The sequence below is a fragment of the Dermochelys coriacea genome, chromosome 9 (genome assembly GCF_009764565.3).
Source record: "Dermochelys coriacea isolate rDerCor1 chromosome 9, rDerCor1.pri.v4, whole genome shotgun sequence".
Taxonomy (NCBI): Eukaryota; Metazoa; Chordata; order Testudines; family Dermochelyidae; genus Dermochelys; species Dermochelys coriacea.
Window position 1 is genome coordinate 104864680 of NC_050076.1, and position 18123 is coordinate 104882802.

The window sequence follows — 18123 nt, forward strand, 5'->3', positions numbered from 1 at the left end:
CAAGTCCGTCTCTGCAGAGACTGTTTGCAATTCTCAACCAAAGAGCTGTATGAATGTTTTTAACCTGGGCAAAACGACATATATTTTCCCTTAACTCATTCTAAGAGCATTTTTTGCTGAAACTTTAAACAAACCACCAAAAATCAGCCTGAGGCAGACTCTTGGCAGAGAACATTTCAGCCCAAATGGTTACAATCTGGCAAAGTTATATACAGCTGAAAACAGGGTCTTATGCTGGGGAGTGTTGGCCAATCTTATGTATAGTCAGCATGCTCAGTTCTGCCTGTAATTCAGACAGTGAATAACAAGTAAAAGGCCACAGAGTGGCTGAGTGCAACAGTGGGGCCTGTGGTGACTCCATTTACATGTGTCTTGGTGTGCTGTAACAGGTTTATCTCTTCTCTGTGCAATCATACAGCATCCTTGGTCACCCAGTCTCCTCCTGCATCGGGCAGGGGGCCTGTATGCCCACTAACCTGCCATGCATTTCAGCCAGGATGCGATTTTGCTCATAATTCACAGCATTCCTATTGTGCTTTTACAATCAGTAAGTAACTAACCCTTGGGCAGGTCTGTCCTTCCTCCTCTTGTGCAGTGTCGGACGCTGAAGCCCAGGGCAGTGACGTGACTTACCCAAGGTAACATGGTGAGTCTAATACTGCCAGGATTAGACACGGGACCTCCTGACTCCCAGTCCTGTGCTCAATCCTCCAGACCAGGCTGCCTCCCTATTCTACTAATGTGTAGCCTAAACATTCTCTTTGGTAACTTTGGTAACTTCTTGCCCCCGGCCCTCCCGCCCCACTATCTCCTGAGTAGGTGGAGCAGGGATGGGCAAAATTTTTGGCCCGAGGGCCACATCTGGGTATGGAAATTGTATGGCGGCCCATGAATGCTCATGAAATTGGGTTTGGGGTGCAGGAGGGAGTGAGGGTTCTGCGGTGCGGAAGGGTTGGAGTGAGGGACTTGGGGGGTGGGAGGAGGATCAGGGCTGGGGCAGAGGGTTGGGGCACTGGAGGGGGTCAGGGGTGCAGGCTCCGCGTGGCACTTACCTCAAGCAGCTCCCGGAAGCAGCGGCATGTCATAGATACTAAGGTCAGAAGGGACCACTCTGATCATCTAGTCCGACCTCCTGCACAGCGCAGGCCACAGAATGTCACCCACCACTCCTATGAAAAACCTCACCCATGTCTGAGCTATTGAAGTCCTCAAATCATGGTTCAAAACTTCAAGGAGCAGAGAAGCCTCCCTCCAGTCAACCATGCCCCATGCTACAGAGGAAGGCAAAAAAACCTCCAGGGCCTCTCCAATCTGCCCTGGAGGAAAACTGTCCCTCTCCAGCTTCTACATAGAGGTGCGGCCAGGAGGCTCTGCGCACAGCCCCGTCCACAGGCGCCGCCTCTGCAGCTCCCTTTGGCTGCAGTTGCTTGCCAATGGGAGCTGCAGGTGTGGCGCCTGAGGAGGGGGAAGCATGCAGACCCCCCTGGCTGCTCCTATGCGTAGGAGCCAGAGAGGGGATATGCTGCTGCTTCCGGGAGCCATGGGACACGTGGAGCAGGGTAAACCCCGGAGCTCACTCCCTGGCAGGAGCTCAAGGTCCAGATTAAAATGTCTGAAGGGCCGGATGCGGCCCCCCAGGCTGTAGTTTGCCCACCCCTGAGGTAGGGGGAGGAATAATACTTTAATTGCCTTGGTGCATTTCCTATTCCTACCCTTCACTCCATTCATAGAATCATAGAATCATAGAATATCAGGGTTGGAAGGGACCCCAGAAGGTCATCTAGTCCAACCCCCTGCTCAAAGCAGGACCAAGTCCCAGTTAAATCATCCTAGCCAGGGCTTTGTCAAGCCTGACCTTAAAAACCTCTAAGGAAGGAGATTCTACCACCTCCCTAGGTAACGCATTCCAGTGTTTCACCACCCTCTTAGTGAAAAAGTTTTTCCTAATATCCAATCTAAACCTCCCCCATTGCAACTTGAGACCATTACTCCTCGTTCTGTCATCTGCTACCATTGAGAACAGTCTAGAGCCATCCTCTTTGAAACCCCCTTTCAGGTAGTTGAAAGCAGCTATCAAATCCCCCCTCATTCTTCTCTTCTGCAGACTAAACAATCCCAGCTCCCTCAGCCTCTCCTCATAAGTCATGTGCTCTAGACCCCTAATCATTTTTGTTGCCCTTCGCTGTACTCTTTCCAATTTATCCACATCCTTCTTGTAGTGTGGGGCCCAAAACTGGACACAGTACTCCAGATGAGGCCTCACCAGTGTCGAATAGAGGGGAACGATCACGTCCCTCGATCTGCTCGCTATGCCCCTACTTATACATCCCAAAATGCCATTGGCCTTCTTGGCAACAAGGGCACACTGCTGACTCATATCCAGCTTCTCGTCCACTGTCACCCCTAGGTCCTTTTCCGCAGAACTGCTGCCGAGCCATTCGGTCCCTAGTCTGTAGCGGTGCATTGGATTCTTCCATCCTAAGTGCAGGACCCTGCACTTATCCTTATTGAACCTCATTAGATTTCTTTTGGCCCAATCTTCCAATTTGTCTAGGTCCTTCTGTATCCTATCCCTCCCCTCCAGCGTATCTACCACTCCTCCCAGTTTAGTATCATCCGCAAATTTGCTGAGAGTGCAATCCACACCATCCTCCAGATCATTTATGAAGATATTGAACAAAACGGGCCCCAGGACCGACCCCTGGGGCACTCCACTTGACACCGGCTGCCAACTAGACATGGAGCCATTGATCACTACCCGTTGAGCCCGACAATCTAGCCAGCTTTCTACCCACCTTATAGTGCATTCATCCAGCCCATACTTCCTTAACTTGCTGACAAGAATGCTGTGGGAGACCGTGTCAAAAGCTTTGCTAAAGTCAAGAAACAATACATCCACTGCTTTCCCTTCATCCACAGAACCAGTAATCTCATCATAAAAGGCGATTAGATTAGTCAGGCATGACCTTCCCTTGGTGAATCCATGCTGACTGTTCCTGATCACTTTCCTCTCCTCTAAGTGCTTCAGGATTGATTCTTTGAGGACCTGCTCCATGATTTTTCCAGGGACTGAGGTGAGGCTGACCGGCCTGTAGTTCCCAGGATCCTCCTTCTTCCCTTTTTTAAAGATGGGCACTACATTAGCCTTTTTCCAGTCATCCGGGACTTCCCCCGTTCGCCACGAGTTTTCAAAGATAATGGCCAAGGGCTCTGCAATCACAGCCGCCAATTCCCTCAGCACTCTCGGATGCAATTCGTCCGGCCCCATGGACTTGTGCACGTCCAGCTTTTCTAAATAGTCCCTAACCACCTCTATCTCTACAGAGGGCTGGCCATCTCTTCCCCATTTTGTGATGCCCAGCACAGCAGTCTGGGAGCTGACCTTGTTAGTGAAAACAGAGGCAAAAAAAGCATTGAGTACATTAGCTTTTTCCACATCCTCTGTCACTAGCTTGCCTCCCTCATTCAGTAAGGGGCCCACACTTTCCTTGGCTTTCTTCTTGTTGCCAACATACCTGAAGAAACCCTTCTTGTTACTCTTGACATCTCTTGCTAGCTGCAGCTCCAGGTGCGATTTGGCCCTCCTGATATCTTTCCTACATGCCCGAGCAATATTTTTATACTCTTCCCTGGTCATATGTCCAACCTTCCACTTCTTGTAAGCTTCTTTTTTATGTTTAAGATCCGCTAAGATTTCACCATTAAGCCAAGCTGGTCGCCTGCCATATTTACTATTCTTTCGACTCATCGGGATGGTTTGTCCCTGTAACCTCAACAGGGATTCCTTGAAATACAGCCAGCTCTCCTGGACTCCCTTCCCTTTCATGTTAGTCCCCCAGGGGATCCTGGCCATCTGTTCCCTGAGGGAGTCAAAGTCTGCTTTCCTGAAGTCCAGGGTCCGTATCCTGCTGCTTACCTTTCTTCCCTGCGTCAGGATCCTGAACTCAACCAACTCATGGTCACTGCCTCCCAGATTCCCATCCACTTTTGCTTCCCCCACTAATTCTACCCGGTTTGTGAGCAGCAGGTCAAGAAAAGCGCTCCCCCTAGTTGGCTCCCCTAGCACTTGCACCAGGAAATTGTCCCCTACGCTTTCCAAAAACTTCCTGGATTGTCTATGCACCGCTGTATTGCTCTCCCAGCAGATATCAGGAAAATTAAAGTCACCCATGAGAATCAGGGCATGCGATCTAGTAGCTTCCGTGAGTTGCCGGAAGAAAGCCTCATCCACCTCATCCCCCTGGTCCGGTGGTCTATAGCAGACTCCCACCATGACATCACTCTTGTTGCACACACTTCTAAACTTAATCCAGAGACACTCAGGTTTTTCCACAGTTTCGTACCGGAGCTCTGAGCAGTCATACTGCTCCCTTACATACAGTGCTACTCCCCCACCTTTTCTGCCCTGCCTGTCCTTCCTGAACAGTTTATAACCATCCATGACTGTACTCCAGTCATGTGAGTTATCCCACCAAGTCTCTGTTATTCCAATCACGTCATAATTCCTTGACATCACCAGGACCTCCAGTTCTCCCTGCTTGTTTCCAAGGCTTTGTGCATTTATATATAAGCACTTGAGATAACCTGTTGATCGCCCCTCATTCCCAGTATGAGGCAGGAGCCCTCCCCTCACAGACATTCCTGCCTGTGCTTCCTCCCGGTATCCCGGGATTCTCCTGTAGCATCTCCTCCCTGACCTTTTTTGCCTGTAACTATAGTTCCTCTCGTTTTGCTGTGTCTCTCCTCAGCTGTGTGCCACATCTCTGCACCCCTGCATCCTGGGGCACCCAGGAGGGACTCCTATCTCTCTGCATGGCACCCTGGAGTATCCCCAATCCCTGTAAATGGAATCCAGTTGGTTGGGCCGATCACTGTAATGCAGTCATTGCCCTCCCTGACTTTACCCACAATCCCTCTCTTGTAGTAGCTGAGAAGAGTACTGGCTTTGCTGTAGTGGAGGCTCAAAAGTTCTGGGTAGTTTATCTCAGTTGCTACTTGTGCTTTCCATTCCCTCTCCATTGGTAACCTTCCGCGTTTTCCTGTGTGGATGACTTAAGACTCATGGTGATCAGCCCCCCACAATGGAGCATCAGAAAATCCTTGAGGAATCATGGTGTTAGTGTCCCAGATACTGGACTCCATGCAAATGCTTTGGTTTTCATTCTGCTCTTCCTCATCTTTACACTGACTTCTTGCTTCTACAGGAAAGCATCATGGGCATATATAATGGCTAATACTAAATGTCTGGCCAGCAAGTGTGTCTGATGAATGCTTACTGTGACATGCCTGCCCCATTCTCACTCTAGATCATTGATGTACAGAAGAGCTTTGTAAACATGGTACCCACGAAGGTGGAAATTGCCCTGCAAAAGACCAGCCCCCTGACCTGGGCCAAACTGGAGCATCTCCAGAGCAGCTCTCAGCCCAGACAAGACCAGACTGAGAAAGATCCAATGGATGCTGAGGACCCCGAAGGAGCGCAATGGGAGGAGTCAGATGACAGCTTGAGCTGGTCAGAGGAGGGAGATGAGGAGGAGGAGGAAGGAGCAGTAAGCAAATGACATTCATGTAGCATCTTCAAAGAGAGATTGAAGCCTCTTTCTTTCAAAGACAAGCACGTGGGACCCCAGAACCATCTGCAGGTGAGCAGATTGAATTATCTGGAGACCGAGGGCCAGCTCTGAATTTAAAGCTGCTAGAGACACTGCCTCCCAACTGTAAAGAATTCAGCTCACCTATGTCTCTCTGGCATTGTCTACACTGGGATATTTCTTGTACACTTGGGAGGAAGTTAAATAGCAGCTACTAAAGTTTGACATTTTTAAATCAGTATCCAGGTGTTTTAAAAGAACTGGCTGAGGACCTCACTGGACTGTTAATGTTAATTTTCATTAAGTCCTGAAACACTGGGGAAGTTCCAAAACACTGGAAGAAAACTAATGTTGTGCCAGTATCCACAAGGGTAAACCATATAACCTGGGTAATTATGGGCCTGCCAGTATGACATTGATCCCAGGAAAGATAAGGGAACGGCTGATATGGGACTTTATTAATAAAAAATTAAAGGAGAGTAATATAATTAATGCCAATCAGCATGGGTTTATGGAAAATAGATCCTGTCAAGACTAATTTGATATCTTTCTTGAATGAGATTAAAAGTTTTGTTGATAAAGGTAATAGTGTACCACATAACATTTTGATTAAAAAATTGGAATGATATTAAGATGGCACACATTAAATGGATTAAAAGCGAGCGAACTGATAAGTCTCAACATTTAATTATAAATGCGGAATCATCATTCAACAGGTGTGTTTCTAGTGGGGACCTGCAAAGAGCAGTGTTTGGCCCTACATGATTTAATATCTTTATTAATGACATGGCAGAAAACATAAAATCATCATTGCTAAAGTTTGTGGATGACCCAAAAATTGGGGATGGTGGTCAATAATGAAAAGGAGAGGTCACTGATACAGAGTAATCTGCATCACTTGGTAAACTGGGCGCAAGCAAATGATATGTATTTTAATATTCATAGATTCCATGTCCAGAAGGGATCACTGTGATAATCTAGTCTGATCTCCTGTCTAACACAGCACATGGAACTGCCCCAAAATAATTCTGAGAGCAGAGCTTTCAGAAAACCATCCAACACAGCTAAATGTAAATGTAGACAGCTAGGAACAAAGACTATAGACCATACTGACACAATGGGGGACTCTATCATGGGAAGCAGTAACTCTAAGAAATATTGCTGGGGATGGGGGGTCATGGTGGCTAATCAGCTGGCTATTGTGCAGTGCTGTGGCCAAAGGGTTAATGTGAATCTTGGATGCATAAATAGGGGAATCTCAAGTACAAGCAGAGAGGTTATTTTACCTAGGTATTTGGCACTGATCTGACCACTGCTGAAATACCATGTCCAAGTCTAGTGTCCACCAGTGGTGGGATGTGACTTTTTTGACAGGTTAGGCACAAATCGCAAAATGGATGTATCTATGACTACAAGTTATAAGGTAGGTGGCAGCAACTCCTTCTCCATTTTGAATGGGACCTCTGGGCACGCCTGCTGGATCAGCCCTCACACCCGAGCTAGGTGGGTGAACATCTTGTTTCTCCAGGTTCATGGATAGCTCTGGGGTTTAGGTGGAGGCAGGTGACTGGACACCCAGAGTGAGACAGCAGTGCACATGCCCAGAGGCAGAAACGTAGGCACTTAAGGAACTTTTACCCTGACAATGTAGGTGCTGAGTGAGTTTAGGCATCTACAGGGATTGGTGGCAGTTTTTTGGGTTGCAGTGGAGCCTAAACCCCAAACTTAAGGGTCTAAACACCTTTGTGAATCTGGGCCTAAGAGCTTTGCTGTTACTAAGGTCTCTGGAGATTCCCACAGTAGTTTGGTTCCCATGCTTGCGAGCTCCCTGCCCACAAAAGAATAGTCTATACTAGTCAAATACCTGATTCCCTCCTCCCTTCAGAGCAAGAGAAGGTATCCCCCATCCCTCACACAGGAACAGTGATACTAGAAAAAACCCAGCTCTCCTCAAAATGAACATCCAGAGACACCACAAAGAGTGATGTAAAAATAGAGGTGGATGGTTGGACTTGCCTTGCCCTCTCAACCTGGAGAGTGTGTCACCCGTGGCAACAGCAACACAGAAAGCCCCAAGAAACAGGCCAGAAGCTGAAACAAAGGGCACCATAAAGCTGCATTAGAGGGAGACATGAAGCATGAGCTAAGTCTGGGTGGGCTCCAGGAAATCAGTGAGGGCTGCAGCCTGCAACACTCATCTGAAGAGCAGATGAGTAACGGGGGCTCTGGACACAGAAACACCTTTTTAAAGCAAGTCACGCATAGGCAAGAAAGGTTAGGGTTAGGATTAGGGTCCTTCTCTCCCATTGCCTAAGAAGGCTGCTCAGTAGAGGGGGAAAGGAATATGTACAATGGGGCAGGAAGCAGCCTGCAATCTCCAATGTTCATGAAGCACAGACCTGCTCTCCAAATCTTCTAGGAAAAAGTTTGGTCTACACAAGGGAATGTAGCTGTTGAGGCAGCAAGTGCAGCTGAGCCAGTGCAAATTGTGGTTTAACTGTAAGTGTAGACAGGACCAAACTACGATCAACAGTAGTTCAGAAACCATGGCTGAGCCCTACTTGGAACAAGAGTTAAACAAAGTTTCTGAGCTGGCACTGAACATGGTTCAGTCCTGCCTACACTTACAGTTGACTCACGCTCCGCACCATTACTTAATCATTTCCCTGCCATTGCAGAGGCATGGGTGCACCTCAGTCCCTGCTATTCTCTGCCTCTGGCACATGTGTCATTTGTAAGACACAGGTGGTATTATCTCACTCTTCTTGGCATGGCTAAGGCCTCAGCTGGAATACGATGTCCAGTGCTGGTGCCACATATTAGAAAGGATGTGGATAAACTGGAGCATCCAGAGGAGAGCAACAAAAGTGATGAAAGGTTTAAAAAATCTGATCCGTGAGGAGAAGTTAAAAACCTGGGCATGTTAGGTCTTGAGAAAAGAAGGCTCAGGAGAGACCTGATCACAGTCTTCAGATCCGTTAAGGCTCCCAGAGAGAGGGTCGTGCTCAATTGTTCTCCATGGCCATCGATGGTAGGACAAGTAATAGACTTAATCTGAAGCCAGGGAGATTCAGGTTAGACATGAGGAAAATTTTTCTAACTATAAGGCAGTGAGGCTCCAGAACATGACTCTAAGGGAAGCTGTGGAATCCCCCTCACTGGAGGTTTTTAAGAAAAGGTCAGTCAAACACCTGTCAGGGATGGTCTAGGTTTTGTTGGTCCTGTCTCAGTGCAGGAGGCTGGAATTGATGACTTTTTGAGGACCTGTTCAGTCCTACGTTTCTATGAGTCTGTGATGAAATGCACCTCTGCCAGCAGCAGAAGGATAGGGTGTGATGGGGCTACTGACCACTACTATGGGATGGGGTTAAGTTATGATGTTCAGCCCCCCATCGCCTTTGTTTTCAGTGCATAAGCTAGATTTGGTGAGCACATTTAGACACAGGCCATCTGGTTGTTAGAGGTGTGCCAGCGCCAGTAATGTGGCTTCTGCCTCAGGCTCTGCGTTCACATAGGGCAGGGACTGTAACAGGTCGCCAATGGGAGTGTGACCCAGTTGCCAGCAGTCTGTAGTTGCATCTCTGCCCCTCTTTCCTCCCTCTTTCCCCCAGACAGCATGAGGTGCCGCTCTCTGCTCTGGTTTCCCTCTTTGGGTATGTCCACACTGCAGGTGGGACCAAGCCTCCCAACCCAAGAAGACAGCCTTGCATTAGTGGGTCTGGAACTAGTGTGCTAAAAATAGCATGAATGTTGTGGCTCGGCAGGTCTCAAGACCATGCAACCCCTTTGGTCTGAGTTTGGGCAGCCACCACAGGTCTCTGCCAGAACTGCAACACCTGGACTGCTATCTCTAGCGCGCTAGCTCTAAAAGTTTAGCAGCATAGATCTACCCTTTGTGCTGAAGAGACCCCCATCAGTGGATAAGTTGCTGGGGCAAAGAGAGTCTGGATGAAAGGGACTAGCCCCAGAAAGCAGAAGAAGCCATGAGGATGTTCTCCCCATCAGGGAAGGGGAGTGGGGACCCATCCAGTAGCTCCCAGTTCAGTAAGAGATGCTTCTGTTAGTCACTGCTCTTTTCATCAGCAGCTGGGAAGAGTTTGGGGCAGTCCCCGAGCCTGTTGCGCAGGTCCTGCTCAGGGCCGCAGAGCTGTTACTCCTCCAGTTTCACCCGTCCTTTGCCTGCGGTGAGAAGGGTGAGTGGGCTGTGGCCTCCCCTTTCTCTCAGCAGTATGGCTGAGGGGCAGAGTAAGTATAAGCAGAGTGAGGCAGGAGAATGCTTGGCTGTAAAGCTGTTGCTGATTAGATTGTGCTGCAGAGTGGCTAAGGCAGTACCTGGGTGGTATTGCTTAGGGGCCTTGGCTTCCAGCACTTTTCTTCACATCTCCTTCTCCTGCTCTTGAAGCTCTAGCCCTGGGAGTCCAAGTCCAGTCCAAGCTCAACTGGACCCTGACCAAACCCATCAGCTTTGGGCAACAGGTGCGTCAAGGCTGCCCACTGTCAGGCCAACTGCACAGGCTAGCCATCAAGCCCTTTCTCCGTCTCCTTGGTGTGCCAGAGGTTGGTCCTGGCAGGTGCCTCCTGGATCGGAGTCTTCCTGGGCTATGACCAAAGGGACTGGGTGAATCCCGTTGCGCTTGGCCGATGCTTGGGGCTTTCCACCCGCTCATACCACCCAGGGAATACTCTAGGAGGTGAGGGCAGCCTTACTGTCTGCTTCACAGGTAGGATTGCCAACTGTCTAATTGCACGAACCCAAACTCCTTTGCCCCGTCCCTTCCCCGAGGCCATGCCCCTGCCCTGCCCCTTTTTTGAGGCCCCGCTCTTACTCAGTCCATCCCCCTCCCTCCGTCACTCGCTGTCCTCCACGCTTACTCACTTTCACTGGGCTGGGGCATGGGGTTGGGGTGAGGGAGGGGGTGTGAGCTGTGGGAGGGAGTTTGGGTGTGGGCTCAGGGCTGGGGCTTAGGGTTGGGGTGTGGGCTCCAGGGGGTGGTGCTTACCTTGGGCAGCTCCCGGAAGTGGCCAGTATGTCTGGCTCCTAGGCACAGGGCTGGCCAGGTGGCTCTGCGTGCTACCCCTGCCTGCAGGCACTGCCCCCACAGCTCTCATTGGCCGGGAACCCGGCCAATGAGAGTTGCAGAGTAGGCACTTGGGGCAGGGGCAACATGCAGAGACCCCCCCAGCCACCCTGCACCTAGTTGCCAGAGGGACATGCCAGTCGCTTGTGGGAGCCTTGCGGAGCCAGGACAGGCAGGGAGCCTGCCTTAGCCCCACTGTGCTGCCGACTGGACTTTTAGTGGTCTATTAAAAATCTCCCAGATTGCTTTCAATAGCCACCGGAGATCAAGGCTGATTCCAGGGGATTCCTTGCCAATCTGAGAGGGTTGGCAACCCTACTGTCAGGCCTTTCTTGAGCTGGTCCTGCAGGAGAGTGCTCCCCACTTGCCCCTCACCCCTGGCCCTCCAGACCTTGCCCTTGGGCCCCTGCGCTGTGAGCTTCCCTGGCCAACCTCCTCAGCAGCACCCAAGCCAGTTGCATGACCTGCAGCTGGTTTGTTTCTGAACCGTGCCTAGGAAACAGCTGTACACATTTGTGCTCCACACCCTTCACTTCCTCACCCTCACTTCGCGCCCCAACACCAAGTGGCAGGACTATCTGCCACCTGTGAAGGAGGAGGAGCCCGCTGGGACAGTGTGTATTCCACACTGTCCCCCGACCTGCTGAGGATATTGGTTGGCAGCTCCTTCACAGATCTGTGAGCCCAGTCGTGTACCTGGCACGGTTCACCCACCTTCCCAGCACTTGCCCCGTTTGTGGTGAGAGGGAGACCCTGGTGCACATTTACATCAAATGTGCCAGGCTGCAGATGCTTTTCTGGCTTCTCCAGAGCCTTCTCCTCCAGTTCTGGCTGCACTTTTCCCTGCACCTCCTGATCTACACTCACCCCATCCATGGCCCCATGAAGTTGCAAGACTTCGTCATCAGCCTCCTCCTGGTGCTGACCAAGGTGACTGTGCACCCTACCAAGCGGAGGTGGATGGACAGGAAGGTACTCTGCAATTGTGGTGCCTATTTTCGCTCATCCCTTAGGTCTCATATCCCGGCAGAGTTCCTCTGGGCGGTGTCTGTTGACTCCCTGGTTGCCTTGGAGGAGCAGTGGGCGCTGTCTGAAGTTCTCTGCTCAGTGTCCCCTTCTGGCTCCCTGCTTTTGAGCTGTAACTCTCACTCCTGTCCGGTTTTATCATTTGTTGTCTCCCAACTTTACTGGAGCCCTGGGTTAGTGGCTCTTCCCATTGGGCTAGGGGAGGGATCTTCAGATGTGGGCGAGCGCAAGCTCCAGAGAACTCAATAGGTCCAGCCCTGGGAGTGACATTGGGAGTGCTCATGTAGATGGGCATTTTAGCCACCTTGCAGTCTACCCCTACTCTGAGGAAAACACTGTGCAGCTGCTCGTGTAGTGCCCATCAGCGGAATGGCTACAGCATGAGGGAGATGTGAAGAAAACTGTTGGTGTAGTTGCCATCTCACTGGGAGACCCAGAGCATGGAAGCATCTCAAGCACAACTCAGCCTGAGACAAACAAGCATGCATTCAAGCTACATCTGGAGAGAGGAGAGGAACAGAGACAAGAAGCAGGGAAGCAGTCTGCGGAGAGGGGATGGAAGGGAAGGAAGGAACTGGAAGGGACCATGAAGAGGGGCACCGGAGATGGCCTCAAGTCTTTCTAATTTATGTAGTTCCAAAGGGACCTGCATTTCTAGGGGCTCAACCTGCACATACCCCATGAGTCAGAATGCTGTCCTTGATTCTATTGATGCCTTCCAACTCCACTGACCTTGGCTCACATCTGAGATTAAATTCCCAGCCTGCTCTGAGGCCCTCCCAGAAGCTGCAGTCTGCATACCCTATGGTATAGATGCTGCAGTCTGGCTCAGTAGAACCAGAAGGACAAGATCGCCCAACTGAGTCAAGGCACTGAGACACTTTAGCACAAGCCCTGAGCTCCAGCTCTGATGATAGGGAGCACTGGATCCTGGGGTTTGGAGTAGTAGGGGATGGATGCTCCACCAGACAAACATCCTCATCTGGGAGGATTTTGATGGTGTAACTGGTCCTGATGTTTGAGGGCTTCTGCCACCCCTTCCCCTGGCTGTCCCATGATCTTTCCAGTACATCCTCAGCCTTCCCCAGACTTGGTTAGACTCTGCTTTTTGGGTCACTGTGGCTAAGGATTCTTTGGATTCCTGGTTTCCCTCTTTACGGCACCTCCCTGCAACACGTACTCTGCACCAAGTATGCTTCTTTGGCTTCCCTGCCTCAGTCCTGCTTGCCTTGTATCCAGGCACCCCTCCAGGGAAGGACTCCCTTCCAACTGGTGCTGGCTTTGATCCTTTTCTTCAAGGCTTTAGTGATTAGCACATTGCTCAGTCTCACAGACCTCAGCCCTGCATACCACAAGGCCCCTCAGTACAATGGGGCCAGGGCCAAGCAGAGTCAAACAAGGTGCCTGAGAAATGGGCTCTTTCACATGGTGTGGAGCAGCCTGGAGCACAATAAAGCTACAGAGTTAAGAACTTTATTAGTAGTAACCTGGAGTGACACAGATAACCAGTCCTGCTGCTGAGAGCATGAGCCCAGGAGCATGAACAAGAAGTGACTGTGGCACATCTCCCCTCTGAACTCCAGGAACACCCTTCCCAAATTACCACCATTTCTACTAAGATAGGTGAACAGAGAATAATTCAACATGATCTAACTATAAACCTTCCCTAGAGGACAAGACAGCCTGCCTGAACCTCTGAGCTTGCTGAGATAGTTATTTTGTCTCATGTTCAGTGGCCCTCTGGTAACTGAATGTGCTGCTATCTTCTTGGATTGTCACTCTTCTTCTTCTTCTTTAACACTCTAGTCCTTTTCCTTCTGTTTGGCTTTAATCTTGTCCTCTCACTTTTCATAAATTCCCAAGGCAGAGGGGACTATTGTGATCATCTAGGCCAGTGGTTCTCAACCTATTTACCACTGTGAGCTGCATTCACACAATATATACACTACCTGTATGGCCCTGAGGATGTCGCATGGGCTGGAGCCGTGTGCTGATTGGGCTGCTGTTTGAGAACCACTGATCTAATCTTACCTGTATAAAACATGCCATAGGCAACCATTAGAGACAGGACACCTGGACCTTGGGGCTGAACCAGCCTGTCAATTCCAAAAACCTATGAGATGGGACTTATGCTTTTATGTTAAATGCTGTTCATTTTGTTTCCTCATCTACCTACGCTTCCTCACCCATCCCTTACCCCTTGGTTTGAGTTTAAACATCTTCTGCATTGTTTCATTTCTTACAGTAGTTTAACACAGAATTATGTTTTCTTAAAAAATACATAAAGAATTTTTTAAAGAAAAAACATTAAAGTTTGGGCCCAAATTACCTCTGGCTTTTGTAAAAAATATGTGGTCACTGGGAGCTAGCTAAATACTGAACCTCTTCCTATGGGTCCTGCAGTGCCTCTTGCCTTCTCTTTTTGACTGTAAGCTTTTCTGGATCATGGGATGTCTTTATACTTGCATTATGCACAACACAAAGCACACTCGTGGTTAAGAAATAATAAATAAGTGAAGTTCTCCACCCAGATACAAGCCACTTCCCTTAACACGTTGGATTCTAGTTCTAAGAGAGTTAAGTCCAAAGCTGACTACGAAGAGTTACAAAGGGATCTCACTAAACTGGGTGACTGAGCAACAAAATGGCAGATGAAAATCAATGTTTATAGGTGCAAAAAACTATACATATAACTATACATATAAAATGATGGGGTCTAAATTAGCTGTTACAACTAAAGAAAAAGATCTTGGAGTCATTGGGGATAGTTCTCTGAAAACATCTGCTCAATGTGTAGCAGCAGCCAAAAAAGCGAACAACGTAGGCACCATCAGGAAAGGGATAGATAAGACTGAAAATATCCACAAAAAAGAAAAGGAGTACTTGTGGCACCTTAGAGACTAACAAATTTAAAAAAATCTAAAAATCTCGTACAAGATACAGACAGACATCATCTTCCTCTCCAAATGCAAACAGATGGACATCATACCAAAAGGACTGAAGGTAAAAAATCCATTACAATCTACATACCACACAGACTATGCTGACAGCTTGTGCCACACACTCTCAAAAATTTAAATTTGTTAGTCTCTAAGGTGCCACAAGTACTCCTTTTCTTTTTTGCGAATACAGACTAACACGGCTGCTACTCTTAAAACTGAAAATATAGATTATAGTACACCGTATAGATCCATAGTACACCCACACTTGGAATACTGCGGGCAGTGCTGGTTGCCCCAGCTCAAAAAGACGTATTTGAATTGCAGAAAGCACAAGGAAGGGCAAGGACAGGGCTGGATCCCTGGTCTGGTCATGCCTGCTGAAGCACATGGCACTGGCCATTGGTGGAAAACAGGACACTGGGCTAGACGGACCATTGCTCTGACCCAGCCTGGCCGCTCTGATCACATGTCCCCACTTGGCCGGCTTCCCCTGCATGCAGCGCCGAGCACACAGGGCGGGAACCCCTTGGCTGGCACAGCCCAGGGCAGGCTGGACCGACCTGGGCTGCGGGGAGCCATCGCGCTGCCCCGGAGAACGCTGGGCCCGGGAGAGCAGGGACGGCGCCTGTGGATGGCCAGTGTGCCCAGGGTCACAAAGCCAGGACGGGTGGGGCGGAGTCATGGCGACCCCAGCATTGCTCGAGAGAGGAGTTAGCTCGCCCTGAAGTACTACATCTCCCAGAGGACACCGCGCTCGTAGGCGCACATGCGCAGTGTGGTGCCGAGGGGCGCGGTGCGCATGCGCATGCGCGGGGCGAGTCCCGGGGCGGGTCCCTGGAGGTTACTCTTCTCGTACCGGTCGTTACCGCTGAGGGCCCGCTCGTGAGAGGAGCCTGCGGCGAGTGCGGTCTCCACCGGCCGACGCGAGGTGAGCGCGGAGCCAGCTCCCCGGGGGCGCTCTGGCCGCACGGGGCAGGGAGCGCATCCTGGTCTTCTCTCCTGGAGCCCCGCCGGGGGCGGCTGCGGGCCGGTGTCTCGGCGACGCGCCCGTGTAGTGCGCTGGGAGGCTGCGCGGGGCCCCGGCAGGCGCAAGGCCGCGGTGGGAAGCTGGTGCGCTGCGTCCATCTTGGGCACCTCACGCTCGCCTGAGCCTCTCCCCACGCCCTGAGCGCCGGGCCGGGCCTCCCGACGGGGGCTGAGCCCGAGGCCCGGCGGCTGCGGGCGAGCAGGGGCTCGAGGTCGGCTGTCTTGAGTACAGGGCTAGTGCCCTCGCCTCAGGGCGTGCCCGGGGGAGGCTCGTGGAGATTCCCGTCGGGCCTGGTCTGCTGCCGCCTTCTCCGTGAGGGGACCCAGGTGAAGCGGCTTTCCAGAGCATCGCGTCACTGCCCCGCTGTCTAGAACACCCTCCGCGATTCTTGCCTGCCCGCGTGAAGCAGGAGGCATTGTGTGCACCACCGTTTTATTTTATATAGTGTTTTTCGTACATCCCTATATCCAAATGCTTGAGTTAATTTCCTTGTCAATTTAGCGTTTCTTTTCCTCACTTTCAAGGAACTGCCCACCTTAAAGAACTGGTCGTCTCTATTGGTCCCCTTTTGGATTTTCATGCTTTGTACTCAGTGCCTCTCCACTAAGGATCTCGCCCTCATCTGGTTTGTTATCTTCATATAAGATGTTTCTTCACAGACGTTTCTCTTTCCCCACTGCCCTTCCCCATGGAACTTCTTTGACTTTTTGTAAGGCAAATGTTCTCCAAATGCCTCCTTTAAGATGCTCCTATTATTGTGTGTGGTGGGGATTCTGTAGTCTTCGCCTTTCCTGGCTATCGCTTGGGTAGAGAGGCTTCACAGAGCTATCCATTTCTGAGGTCTTGGCAGCTGGGAGTGGCATGAGAAGACTGTTTTGATTTGCAGTCACCTCTGTCCCATTTGCACTTTGGCTTCTCTCGGGTAGTATCTGTTGTGCCTGCAGATGTCCATAGCTTTCCCAGCAAGCAGCCAGAGTCTTACTGTGCTCTGCAGAGTTTTGAATAGCACTCTGAAACTGATCAGAGTTATGCAGAGTATGTCACACCATTAATGCTGCTGCTTGGTAAAGTGGTGGACTGCAGTTGTGGTCCTGGTGCTGTCTGCCTTCCTGAGTCTTCTGACAATGTAACCTGAAGATAAGACACATGATCTTTATAACCTCAAAATCTCTTTCTTACGTAAAATTGTATATTTTGTGGAAAACAATGGCTTGGGCCTCCCATAGTTAAAATAGAAAGCTTCAGTTTGTCACTAGCAAGTGAAATTTTCAAGTCCTGATCCAGGGAAATATTTACAGTTGGTGGCGCTGGCAGGCTGTCATTTTCTCCTCAGAGGTTTGTCATTCTCCCTCTAAGCTACTTACTGCAGCAACAGCAGAACAGATGCCCCTAATTCTGTTAAGTCATATCCCAAACTTAACGCCTCTAGGAGGGGAACCAGCAAGAACATCACAAACCAATCCATGAATACATTATTGGATATCCTAAATGTATTGGCCAAGAGGAAGTGTGAGGCCTCATCTGGGGAGAAGAACAGCCTATATTATGGGCAGCACTAACTGCGCAATAGTTAGGGTTGCAGCATGATCTCCATTAAGGACTGAATTCTGTATCTGCTTTAAAATTAATATCCACAGTGTGATTGATTTAAAGTGGAATGCCGGTTTTCCCCATTTTAAAATGATGATAAAACTTCCCCACCTCTTCCTTACAACACCTATGTGAGGATAAATTAATTGTTTTTGAGGTGCTCCGATACTACAGTGATGGATGATGTATAAGCTAGATCAGTGGCACTCTTTTGAGCTGTCCCTCTCCCCTCAACACAACACATACACGCACATTTTAGTATCCTGTTTTGGCTCAAAGGGGCCTGACAAACTTGTTTTTAACTCTGAGATGGATTGGCAGGGTGCACTGATGAGCCAATTTTTGTTCTCTCTTGGAGGAGAGTATCCCACTTTCACAGTCATCCTCTGCTCTGGGGAGGTGCTGTCTGAGAGCATGTGGGCCCACTCACCAGTGTTTGTGCTTTAATTCATAGACAGTATTGACCATGCTTCAATTACTGCTGGAGCCATGTTACCACCCTTTGCTGCAGTCCTGTCCTGGAGCCAACTTACATTGTATAACTAAGTATAATCACCTTATCATTGTACTATGGGGAAGATTTTGTGGGAAGTTTACTCTCTGATCCTAAAATCTATGAATCTACTATAGGTAGATATGAGGAAGGATTAAGAATATGCCATTGTTCATGTTGTTTCACAGATTTGAATTCCAGCATTCATCTGCATGCTCTACAGCTGCATTCACTGTTAGGTATAGCTTTATTGAATGGTGGAAGAATTAGTTGGAGCATCTTGGCAGAGCTTTTGCTGTGATATGAAGAGAGGTGCATGTATACCTTCAGAGATTAAGTATACCTCGTTTCAGTGCTGAATTTTATCTGTTGTCTG

At 49.7% G+C, this 18123-nt stretch overlaps 2 protein-coding genes across 5 annotated transcripts in view; both read left to right on the plus strand.

Annotated features, from left to right (window-relative positions):
- Positions 1-6105, plus strand: part of ITGB1BP2 (integrin subunit beta 1 binding protein 2) — a 65761-nt gene extending 59656 nt beyond the window's left edge. For all 3 annotated transcript variants that reach the window (XM_043492860.1, XM_043492861.1, XM_043492862.1), the window contains one exon: positions 5307-6105. In XM_043492860.1, coding sequence (XP_043348795.1) covers positions 5307-5561 — 255 coding nt within the window. In that variant the 3' untranslated portion in view covers positions 5562-6105. The remainder of the gene's footprint in view (positions 1-5306) is intronic.
- Positions 6106-15417: 9312 nt separating this feature from the next.
- The window catches only part of LOC119861360 (rho-related GTP-binding protein RhoG-like), a 35714-nt gene continuing 33008 nt past the window's right edge, over positions 15418-18123 (plus strand). Inside the window, exon 1 of one of the 2 annotated variants that reach the window (XM_043491930.1) lies at positions 15418-15565. The gene's annotated coding sequence lies outside the window, so the exon portion shown is untranslated. The remainder of the gene's footprint in view (positions 15566-18123) is intronic. The other variant, XM_038416412.2, reaches the window with a different exon arrangement.